Below are 11,405 nucleotides of genomic sequence, written 5' to 3' on the forward strand. Positions count from 1 at the left end.
ATGTATTGATATATTGTTTGGTAGCATCATGCTATCAGTCGATAGTTCAATAGTAGTTTAAACAGATGTGATTCACCAATTGATCAGCAGAAACATAGTAAGGCGAGGGAATAAAGAGCTCCAAAGAATACTGAACATATCAGATGCATCATGCAATTGTTTTGTAACTAGCATAAACAGATCAAACATCAGTTTCATCAAGTGAGAGACAGGAACTTAAGAACACAAGCAAATATTGACCACAAGCAATACTGAACATTCATGGATTCTCACTTGCATTTCCACTAATCTTATGGTTGTTTTGTAAGTATTGTAAGTAGCATAAACAGATGCATGATGAAGTTCAACAAGTGAGAACTAGAAACTTAAGAAGGCATGCGAGAATACACCACATGCAATACTGAACATATAGGATTTACTTTCATTCGATGAATCATGAATGCACATATCATATTTGGAAACATCAGAAGTAGTTATGAGACTATCAAAAACCTGCTTCATCAACAGGTTTTTGGGCAAATAACCTGGTGGATCGCCTCTAACAATTCGAGACTAAAAGAAAGAAGACAAATGACCTTGAATTGTTTAGTCACACTCAAGCTACAGTAACCTATATCCAGCTAGGTAGGAATAACTTGTTTGAGAGAAAGATGCATCTCGTGACTCTCATATTACTCCATCTCTGTTTATGGTATCACAAAACATTCATAGATCTTCTACAGCATGTATGCCAGTATCGGAAAACATTTATAGATCTCAATGGCATGTGTAGTGATTCCAATTATGCAGTGACAAAGAAAAACTCAAAAACATGCGATGAGTCAATGGAGAATGCATGACAGTCTAAACATTCAGAGTCACCAGGGAAACCCACGAGACAGATAGGATTACTTCAAAATTTCCAATGTCATGTCAAGTTGATGAGCTTAAGGACTTCTTAAGATTTCTAAGGATGCTCCACATGAATGTAGAAATAAAGAAGAGTACAATACCAGTGACAACAGCATATTTGAGACCAAGGTTCACCAGCAAATTTACTAGAAGCCCAGCCAATACAACACCAAAGAAATTTGCGGACACTGCTGACCAAAATGGCATATCAAGAATAGATGCTATAATAGCTCCTGTCCATGCTCCTGTTCCCGGGAAAGGGACAGCTACAAACAACATCAGACCAAGCCATTGGAACTCCTCTACAGGGCCAGCTTTCTTTTTAGCCTTCACAAACAATAAGTCAAGCAACCGAGATGTAGCCTCATTCTTTCCAGCAAGGAAAGTTGCAATTTTCTTCAAGTAAAGTATGATGATCGGCACAGGAACCATGTTCCTGCAGATTATATAGCTCAAACATTAATAATCTCAATGGCAACAAAATTACAATTTCCCTCCCCGATTCAGCAGTAAATAACGGCTTGGGCACACAGCAAAGTCACGAATACTTTAACAAGGTAAAACACTGAAACCTGAAGCACACATGCTTCTCAATGAGAAAAACGTATTAGGACAATGTTGATTATATATGATTCAAAACTTTAGCTGCCATTGATTATAGGATAAGTGTGCTTACCAAACAGATACAAAAAAGAATACGAATCAATATAAGCATTATAGCTCTAATTTTACGCACAAAGTACAAGAACCACAGTCCAACATGAAGAAGCCATTGCATCTCTAACCGAAATGAATCAATATAAGCATTATAGCTCTGGACACTATATAAGAAACTAAACATTGTAGCTATGATCCAAACACACAGTCTAAGCAATGATCTCTCAATACTATGGCTCCAATATCACTATAAATAGTTAAATACTCAAAATTTATCAAAAACCAGCAACTAAATCACTAAAAGCAAACTGCTTAAGCACATCGGCGATACAAAAGTATAAAAAAGATTGAGTACTAACCCAAGAACAGCCAGAACAGTAAGCATAACAGGCTTGAGTTGCAGCCAATAGCCAACAGGAATAGCCCCACGAAGCTCAATCACCGGAAGCGTAGCCAATGCAAACACCACAGCCTCATCAGGCCAGCCCAAACCCCGAAGCGCATTCGCAATCTTCACACCAAAAGAAGAAGCTCTGATCGAATCAGCAGCAGCAGCAGCATTGGCATCCCCGGAAGCCGCAAACCAAGCAAGTGAAACAGAGGCCCAAAACAACACCCAAAGCCCAAACTTGACCGGTTTCTCCTCGAAAATTGACAACACCTCATCTTCCTCAAACCCATGAGATGAAACTCCAGGAGGAGAAGCTTTGAGACTAGGGGCTACTGGTCGTAAAGATTGAAGCTCTGTGAGTCCATTAGAATTGAATAGGGGTGGTTTGGCTTGGGGAGTGAGAGGGTGGGAGTGTTTTGGTGGAAATGTGAAGAGGGTTTTGGCTGGAACTAACTTTGATGTTAATGGAGATGCTGAGGCTGATAGAGCTACAGCCATTGCTGAAGTGGGAGATGTAGAAACGATGGCTTTGAGTTGTTGGCTTTGAGTTCAGTTCCTGTGAAGCTGAATTCGGTAGGTGATTGACATGTGGTGGGTTTAGAGTTGAGGATTTATGGGAAGGGTTTAGGGGGAAAGGAAATTACGGAGAAATGTTTACTGTGTCCAAAAGTGTTTGGTTCCAAGGTTTGGTTTTTGTTTGAGTTCTGGTCGGATGGGTAAGGTGAAGAAGATGATGAGGAAGAGGGAGCGACGAAAACCAAGTAGGGAGGGAGAACAAACCGAGGTTTTGGCTGGTTTGAGATGAGGCGTTGAGGCTACAATGAAATAGTTACCCGGGTAATTGCCCAGTTTCTATTTAAGATTCTTTTACAGTTTTACTTGCACTGCCGGCTATGTGAATTGAGTCTCAGATTTGCTGAGGTTGCATCAGCCTCTAAATGTTTGCTATTCTGTCATGTTCATTGTTGAGTTAGAGACTCGAGATTGAAGATTCTGGTTGACGCAGATTACTTATGTTCTACAACTACAACTACCTGAAAGAAACTTGCTCTATCCTTCAAAACAAAGGCATTTTGACACTATAAGCTCTTTTCAAACTTACTCTAAAAATTGTAATCAATGTACTTAAGAATTGTATGTCCGACCATTCGGTTAGAGCTATGCAGTGATGCCATACGAGAATTCATAAAACTTAAAAGTATAGTTAGAGACCCAAACTTAGAATATGACGAAATTAAAGGTAGAGATTATTTGGTGGATCTAATTGTACTATTTCCGATACATAGTTAAAATATCAGACTCTCTTCATTGATGCCGTTAAAATTTAAAAGACATGGAGAGAACCATGTTTTAGATTTAAGTAAACTACTTTTTTAAGGTTTATACATTAGAACAAATTCCAAATCGTGTGAATCAACTTGGGTCTTGGAAATCTTCATCAAAAACAACTTTGGTGTTGGAATTTACCTAGTCGAGGTAGTAAATAGTAATGACAGAGGAGGTACAAAACGGTCCGAATGAGAAAACGATTAGGGGTAAAATTGTCTTTTGCAACCTACTTGATCTTCTCCGGTGATTTTCCAGACATATTAGGCACTTATCTGACGAGTATTGAAGCGTCAGCTGTTTGCGGCGATGGAAACGTGAAGCTCGTCCTAAAAATGGCCAAATTCAAGCTAGGACGGCCAAAATCCTCCGATCGTTACAATACCGAACTCCAAATTTTATTCCTGATACAACCAAGAGTTCCTTTCTTTTTTATTTATCGCTTCATGAGAATACGATAAGCTCCTTCAGAAATTATTGGAAAACAAACCTTTGTATTTGCATTTTACCTAATGTTCAGGTTATAGTCCAAAGCCAATAATAAAGAAAATAAAAGACAGTTATACCCCTTAGTGAAACACAAAATATACAGTTTGCCACCAATAGCACACCAAAACCAGGAGGCTAGCATCAGTCAAACTCGAAAGTCTCTCCGACCAAAAACCCGGGAACTGAAACTCAACTCCTTTGTTTCTCTCCCAATCTCCTCCCTTAAACCCAACAAAACCCGATGAACCGCAAGAGAGATAAAGCCTACTTCTCCTCCCGCCGCGCCTCCGCACCAAAACGCCGTCGTCCTCTCCCCCCTCACGCCGTAGAAGAACCCGAGCTCGACAAACCCACCTTCAAGCCGCCGCCACCTCCCGCTCTCGTCGTACTCGGCCTCCCCCCGGACTCCTCCGTCCTCGACCTCAAGTCCCGCTTCGAGATCTACGGCCCCATCTCTCGCATCCGCATTGACCGCGACTCTGTCGGCCAAGTGGCCTTCCGCACCGCCGACGCCGCCCAAGCCGCCGTGGACGCCGCCCTCGACTCCTCCTTCGGCATTACCCTCCACTCCAAAAAGGTTAATTCTTCGTTACCGAAATTACATCTTTTCGAGTCTTAAAGTGATATTTTGGTGGCTAAAAGTTTTGTCAAATTTACAGTTACAAGTGCTGTGGGCGACAGACCCTCTGGCACAGTGGAGGAAAGGAGTTGCGGGTGATGAGGCTAATAGGGAGAAGAGCAATGAGGCGTCGTCGTCGTCGAAGCTTTTGAGGGCCGGGATGCCTCTGAGGAGTCATGGCAGAGGGAACAAGCTTGCTTCGGCTATAGTGAACCCGAGAGGAGCTGATGAGATTTCTGAGTCGTCAGTATTGGAGGTGCCTTCCAGAGCAAGGGAGATTGTGGCTTATGATGACATTCTGTAACTTCGTGTTGGGTTTTTAGTGTTTGGACGATTTGGGATTTGTAACATGTTATGGGGTTTTGGGACTTGGGTATAAAGATAGGAACTGAGAGACGAAACTTGCTTCTAGTTTTGGTTTTTGAGCTTTGTGTTATTTTCTAGTGAATCAAAGAGCCCTTTGTTGTGGATCTACTGTACCTAGTTTACTTCAAGTAATGCAGTTGTGATTTGTGAATGAGATTGCTCTCTTGTGACATACATATCTGTGGTTTGATACCAACACCAAATGCTAAAAGCTCTGAATCTGAAATGGAGGTTTAGGAACAACAATGGAACTGAACCAAGCTGAATTGAGATTGCAGTCTTTCACTCTTTCTAGTTCCAGACATCCTTGTGTGATTGAATGTGATCATAAACTTGTTGTCGAAGCCCACAATTATTGGGTTAGAGCCCAAAAATATGAGCAGTCGAACACAAGTACAAAAAGCGAGAGTGAGCGTTGGAAAAGAAGGAGAGGGCATCCGAGAGTAATGGAAGAGAATGAAGAAAGAAGATTACAGAAGGAAGAAGAAGAAGAGCACGAACAAGTATGGAGTTGGGGGGCAGGAACGGACGGGCAGTTGGGCACGGGGAGGCTACAGGATGAGCTGCTCCCTCAGTTGCTTTCTGTACCTTCTCTCGCCGCCGTGGGACCCATCTGTCGCCTCGCCTGCGGCGGCGCTCACGTTCTTGCCTTAACCTCAGGTGTCTTGCTCTCTTTCATCTAATCTGACTCTGAATCATGAATTTAGTTTGTTAGGGACAGAATATATAACTGGTTTTATTTGAAGGTGGGAAGGTGCTGACTTGGGGAAGAGGCACTTCTGGTCAGCTTGGTCATTCTGAGATGGTCAATAGCCTACATCCTAAGCTTGTGATGTCTTTGGACACCTACTTCATTACTCATGCTTCTGCTGGATGGAATCACTCAGGTTTTGTTTCAGGTATGTTCAGGAAGTTTACATTAGACCCTTTGCTAGAGAATGTTGACTGAATCTATAATTTGGTTATGCTCAAAGCCTCAAAGTTTTCTGCTTTTGATTGCTCTGGCACTGTCTTGAATCTGGTTGTGGTGTGTTTAGCTAAAAGGGAACTTTGCAGTATGGTTGTGCAATTTATTTTGGGATTTTGGCTTTTGTTTTCAGATGCGGGGTATGTTTTCACATGTGGAGATGGCACGTTTGGTCAGCTCGGGCATGGTGATTACATTTCGCATTGCAGTCCTGTCATAGTCTCTTTCTTTGATAATCGTAGTGTTGAGCAGATAGTCTGTGGTATGCGCCATTCACTTGTTTTGTTGAAAGGTAATTACAAGTCTGATCACATATAGTTTCAGGCAGACACAATGTTGTAATGAAGTGATGCTGTTGTATTTGGATGTTTGTGCTCCATGACATTCTTAAAGCTATTTATTCTTGTATTTCAAGATGAAGTCATTCCATTTCTTCTCTATAGTTTCTTAGTTTTCGTTTCTTGATGCATTGCTTCATTCTCATCCCCTTAGCTTCCACATGATCATGATGTGTATGCATTGTAGGTGATTCTGGAGATGAAGTTTATGGGTTTGGCTCCGGGAAGCGTGGCCAACTCGGTATCTCCAAGGACAAGATCAAGTCAATTAGTGTTCCTGAACAAATTGATGGATTTGAAGGTGCAAAAGTTATTAGCGTTATGGCAAATGGAGATCAGAGTGCAGCATTATCTGGTGACTCCAGCAAATTTTCTCTTTTTCTGTCATTTATATTTTCATCCATATCTGTAAATCGATCCAATCGATGTGAACAGCTAAAAGAATTACAGTGAGAACTTCATCTTCACCTTGAACAGTTGAAGGGAATACAGATGCTGATATTCCATAAAACGTAGCATAAAACCCTTCTAACATTAGTATTGATAATCAGTTTAGCTTATTCTCTGAGATCCGCTTTTTACCCGTTGTAACAGCTCACGGGCATTTGTATACTTGGGGGAAAGGGTTTGGTGGCAGTTCAAGTACTCACTCCCCACAGTCTTTACCTACATCGTTAAGGTTTACCAAAGTTTCTGTTGGATGGAATCATGCTTTATTATTAACTGCTGGTATTTATTATTCTCAACAGCTCTGTTAGTTCATTTGTTTTTTTTTTATATTTCATACTTCTATTTCTCCAATAAGCCATGTTGTTTTATGATTAGCCAGACTCATATTATCTTAAACAGGTGGAGAAGTCTTCATGCTCGGTGGAACTCACCATGGAATCCTTGGTAATACTGACAACATGAATCCAGCCAGGCTCTTAGCAGGTAATACATTTGATTTGATGTTTGCAAGCCAGACAGACAATTTTATTCCTTTTAACTGATCATAACTGGTTTCACTACCCTTAAAAAATGGCTTCACTACTCTGATGGCCCCCTAAAATCGAGACAACCACAGTTAATCGTTGTACTCAAATTACTACTGGTCTTAGTTAACTGTGTGATTCTTTGTGCAGATTCAGGAGAAGCTATTCTGGAAAAAGTCCCTGGTCTTGAAGGGACTAGGAGCATGGACATTGCAGCCGGAGCTGAGCACTCTGCTATTGTAACAGGTGGATGTTTATTATCCCTATTACTAAGCTTTTGTAATTGATACTTGGATGTTGTCTGATTCTTTATTATGTATCATTGTGATGGCAGTTGATGGAGTAATGAAGACATGGGGCTGGGGCGAACACGGTCAGCTTGGCTTGGGAAATACTCATAATCAAACCAGTCCCCGAGAAGTGAGTCTCGGACGCAAATCTCAGAATGAAACTGCTGCAATCAAGATTTACTGTGGCAGTGGATTCACAATGGCTGTAAGAACACCACAACTTCCTTGATTACTGCACTTACTGTTATGCTCCCTTCCCATTTGACCTCCGGCCACCATTTTCAACTGATTCTTTCACATGGTCAACAATAACTAAAAGAAGAGATTAAGAGTCATGCAACTTCAGGAATAGAATTGTGTTCCATAGTGTGTTCAGGTTCTTAGTGTTAATATATCTGTAACAGTGTTGTATTGTTTTGGCAACAGATCATTAATCTCATACAAACTTTGGTTCTACAGCACTCATATCCATCTGTATTCCGAAAGTTGCATCAATTTTCAAGTAATGTTCTCAGAAGATAAAAAAACAAACTAGAATTAAGACAGCTGGATAACCATCGTAGTTGAGGTTGAATGATCACCATCCAAGAATCAGGGTGTTACATGAATTCAATGCTCTGTTAGATCTGACTTCTTACACAAGAATCACTAGGGTTTTTAACTACTACCTACTCGGCCACTCCCCTACGTTAAAGAAAAGTTCTTCTATTGGATGGCTATGTTATAATCAGTCTATTGTTTTTGTATCCATTGTTGCGAACAATAGGGCGTAGAGGATCAATTCGCCATTCGCCATCAACAATGAATTTGATCTGCAAGGCAAGGTGAAACTGGTCACATTCTTTACTCATATAGCCATAAAAGCATGACCAAATAACACTACTGATCTACCTCATATCTACCCGGATACAACTTAAGGCTCGCAGAAAAGATTCCTGTACTGGACCTCTCCATCTTTCTCTGCAAAGCAATCACCACGGATAACATTTGCTACAATGGAGCCAGTAACAGAGTACTGCCACAAATTATTGAGATCCTAATACTAAGTAATTAAGGCTTAAAAGTGTAATACCCTTCCAAAATGAAGGCAAAAACACAAAGAAGAAAATAAAATTAATCTATTTAAAGCCTATCTAGCTCTGCTAAAGTATATCAGATTTCTTAGATACATGCAATCCTCCCAGAAAGCAAATCTAACACGAGCTAAATGATCAATTGAAGAAGAGATTATACCTGGGTAGCCCAACCATCATATGACCCTGCTAATAGCACTTCTGAGGCTGAACTTGTCCAAACAATTAAAGCAGTTCGGAGCAGCCGTAAGGCTCTACGAGCATCATTGACCCTCTTCTGTTTCTCCTCCACTTTTTTTTGCACATCACTAGTATAAATAGGAAAGATGCAAGTGTTAAAGCAAGAAATAACTGACTTATACTGTTGTTTTCAACATAAAAAGAAACTCTGCATACATTATTGCCATCGCCATCTTTCCTTCTAGAACAGCTAGCTTTGCACGTGTTGAACGCAATTTGTTCTGAGCATGCATTATTTCATTTTCTTGAAACTCCCAAGCATCAAAGAGCTTCCGCGAGTCATCAGAGGAGCTTTCATGACCCTGGTGACAAAAAAGAAGTGGGTTTAAGAGAAAGCGTTTAAGGACATGATGAATTGTGAATGCAACAGGCCCATACACGTGAACTAAAAATGTAGGCATTGTCAAAAATCTGAACTGAAACATGATTCATTAATCACAGGGATGTTATGCACATACATGAGTATTCGTTCCCATCTCTTTTGGTGTAATGTTACTAGTTTTCAACCTCAATGAATGAAGTACAGAGGAGAGCTCAGATTCAAGTTGCTGCATGCGGCTTTGTACTTGTTTGTAATTGATCACTTCATCATGAGAATCTAGATCATTCCTTCTATTTGATTCCTTAGCACCCTCTTTCAATTGAAGTTTTTCATCTTGCAAAACTCCCTTTGATCCTCCCATCTTATCATAAGAAACTTCACCAGCTGTAATATCAAAAGCTAACGGTCACTTGAACGAAACTAATAAACCAAAAAGATGCAACAATAAGAAAACAAGTAAAACTACAGGACCTTCAAATTCCAGAGCTGAGGATCCAGCCCTTTGCGTGCTCCAAGTTCTCCACATTTCAGGCTTTATTGAATTTGTATGAACATCAGCATCTAAATGAGATCTGCTATGATTAAGCCTGCCTACCGAATCACTAAGGGTGGCTTCACTGGGGTTTGATGATGCAGGTCTCATACTTCTTGTTGCACCAACTGTCTTTTACAATGTAACAAGCATCACACATTATGTTTTAGAATCTCTACATTTAAAGCAAACAATTACATCAAATTCTTAAAACGAAACTATTTCATGCAAGTGCTAAGATGACTGGCTATCATCAGATTGAAGATTCATTCTGTGATAAAAACTTGATTCAAGACCAAAACATACTCTTGGTTTCACTAGCATATGCTGATAGGATAATTTTTTTTCAGATTCAACTTAGATTACATGAGCATGCTAATTCTGAATATCTAACATCACCCCAAGACTGATAGGCATGTAGATGGATATATCCGATCAAGGTGGATACACAATAAAACTAAAGAGCTTCACACAGTGTTTTTCCCCTAAAATAACACACTATAAGATGAAATAAAGCAAACTTACCGCATCAACTGCAGTGTCAGGATGCCGGTCATGTTTGCTATCATTATTCCCAATGCCAGTGCTGCCTTCCTTATCCTTCAAAACAAACCCAAGGCTCAAATTTCTTTGCTTCTCCAACCGGTTCAGTATACCCTCGATTCCAGTATCAACCTCAGTTGTTGCAGCAGCTTCTCTACACATACAAAAAACAGGTCAGATAATACACCACCACAAAAAAAAATACCAATTCAATCAGTTAAAACAGTAGCATCAATGACCACCGAGCCTCTTGTCCTATGCATTTACACTTTCCCCATCTCAGTCACACAATGATTTCCCTCATCCAAAACAACAGTCACAACTTATCTAAATCAGCACTACTTAATAACAAGCTTACTATTCAAAGCGGTACTAACTTTCCTAGCACACACATTTCTCATTTCGGCATACATTTTCGATATGAAAAAGCGATAAACAGAACAAAACACAAACACACAAGTTTTCATCATGATAAGAAATCCTCACAGTGATCTACCAGACGAGGAGGCTGCACACTCATCATCATCAGAAACCCTCAACTCACCACCACAGCTCTCATATCCATCATTCCAACTCCTAAACCCAATCTCTTCTTCCTCCTCCAAATTCCAACCCAACGAAAGCCAACCACCTTCCCTCACAATAGCCTCAACCAAATCCAACCTCCCAGCCTCCACCAGCTCCCTCCTGCTCGGAAAAGCCCCAGGCTTCTCCGACCCCTCCATGAACTCCAGAATCTCAGCTTCCAGCGCCAAATCCCCCTCCAAATCCGAACCCCTACACCTCCTCCTCGCCGTCCTCCTCCGCAGCCCCACCGCAACCGGAGCCCTGCTCGCCGGGGGCCTCATTGCGGTGGTGGCGGCGCGGCGGAGGAGGAGGAGGGGAGGGAAGGGGGAGGGGACTAGAGGGAGGTGGGTTGTTGTTGTTGTGAAGGGGAGCATGGCTTAGGCATTTCGTCGAACAGTTGGTGTGCAGGTTTGGTGAGGCGAGAATAAGAAGTAGTAGAAGAAGAAGGGACGAACAAAAGCACGGGAAAGCGTGGCGTGCATTCAATGCGATACCCTCTGTTTGAGTTGTATTTAATTACAGATTGCCGTTTACCTACGCCTTTCATTTTGTATAAGATTCCAGAGTGGTTATACTGAGAGTGAGAGGTTTGGCTTTTATTTTTTCTCTGTATTTCTCAAGGACGTGTTTGGTTTGGCAGAATTAAGGAAAATAACAAGAAGTGTTTGGATTTTGGACAAAGAAAACTAAATGATCGATCATTAAGGATGTGTTTGGGATAACTGATAAGACCAATCAAACTTATTAAAGGAACTGACCTGATTAAAGGCAGTTAAATGTTAGGACTTAATCATTCATCTTCTACATTTCATGTTTATTT

General features: G+C 40.9%; 3 protein-coding genes across 3 annotated transcripts; 1 reads left to right on the top strand and 2 right to left on the bottom strand.

Moving 5' to 3' along the window:
• Positions 1-586: 586 nt before the first annotated feature.
• LOC126791544 (uncharacterized) lies at positions 587-2,709 on the bottom strand. Its single transcript, XM_050518004.1, has 2 exons — positions 1,908-2,709; positions 587-1,327 (listed from the first exon to the last, which is right to left on the bottom strand). The coding sequence occupies exons 1-2, from the start codon at positions 2,435-2,437 to the stop codon at positions 913-915; spliced, it is 945 nt and encodes a 314-aa protein (XP_050373961.1). The 5' UTR covers positions 2,438-2,709; the 3' UTR covers positions 587-912.
• A 1,185-nt stretch (positions 2,710-3,894) lies between these two features.
• Positions 3,895-7,766, top strand: LOC126790941 (ultraviolet-B receptor UVR8). Its single transcript, XM_050517320.1, is given in 10 exon segments — positions 3,895-4,331; positions 4,414-4,673; positions 5,149-5,401; positions 5,461-5,638; positions 5,840-5,998; positions 6,232-6,399; positions 6,639-6,773; positions 6,894-6,977; positions 7,169-7,264; positions 7,353-7,766. Coding segments are annotated over 10 exon segments (1,854 nt in total). The 5' UTR covers positions 3,895-3,995; the 3' UTR covers positions 7,538-7,766.
• Positions 7,767-7,837: 71 nt separating this feature from the next.
• On the bottom strand, positions 7,838-11,152 carry LOC126790940 (protein PTST homolog 2, chloroplastic). Its single transcript, XM_050517319.1, has 8 exons — positions 10,505-11,152; positions 10,001-10,172; positions 9,415-9,607; positions 9,080-9,327; positions 8,778-8,923; positions 8,542-8,689; positions 8,200-8,268; positions 7,838-8,120 (listed from the first exon to the last, which is right to left on the bottom strand). Exons 1-8 carry the CDS (start codon positions 10,957-10,959, stop codon positions 8,025-8,027), a joined length of 1,527 nt encoding a protein of 508 aa, XP_050373276.1. The 5' UTR covers positions 10,960-11,152; the 3' UTR covers positions 7,838-8,024.
• Positions 11,153-11,405: the final 253 nt, after the last annotated feature.

The sequence above is a fragment of the Argentina anserina genome, chromosome 4 (assembly GCF_933775445.1).
Source record: "Argentina anserina chromosome 4, drPotAnse1.1, whole genome shotgun sequence".
In the NCBI taxonomy this organism is placed as follows: Eukaryota; Viridiplantae; Streptophyta; class Magnoliopsida; order Rosales; family Rosaceae; genus Argentina; species Argentina anserina.

Bases quoted from the DNA above. Each gene is read 5' to 3' on its own strand.
- LOC126791544 (XM_050518004.1), bottom strand. From the start codon at position 2,437: ATGGCTGTAGCTCTATCAGCCTCAGCATCTCCATTAACATCAAAGTTA. The intron at 1,328-1,907 runs GTTAGTACTCAA...TATAATCTGCAG, and splicing joins ACTGTTCTGGCTGTTCTTGG to GAACATGGTTCCTGTGCCGA.
- LOC126790940 (XM_050517319.1), bottom strand. From the start codon at position 10,959: ATGCTCCCCTTCACAACAACAACAACCCACCTCCCTCTAGTCCCCTCC. The intron at 8,924-9,079 runs GTATGTGCATAA...TTTTGTCACCAG, and splicing joins AGATGGGAACGAATACTCAT to GGTCATGAAAGCTCCTCTGA. The intron at 8,121-8,199 runs GTAGATCAGTAG...CTTGCCTTGCAG, and splicing joins TGTATCCGGGTAGATATGAG to ATCAAATTCATTGTTGATGG.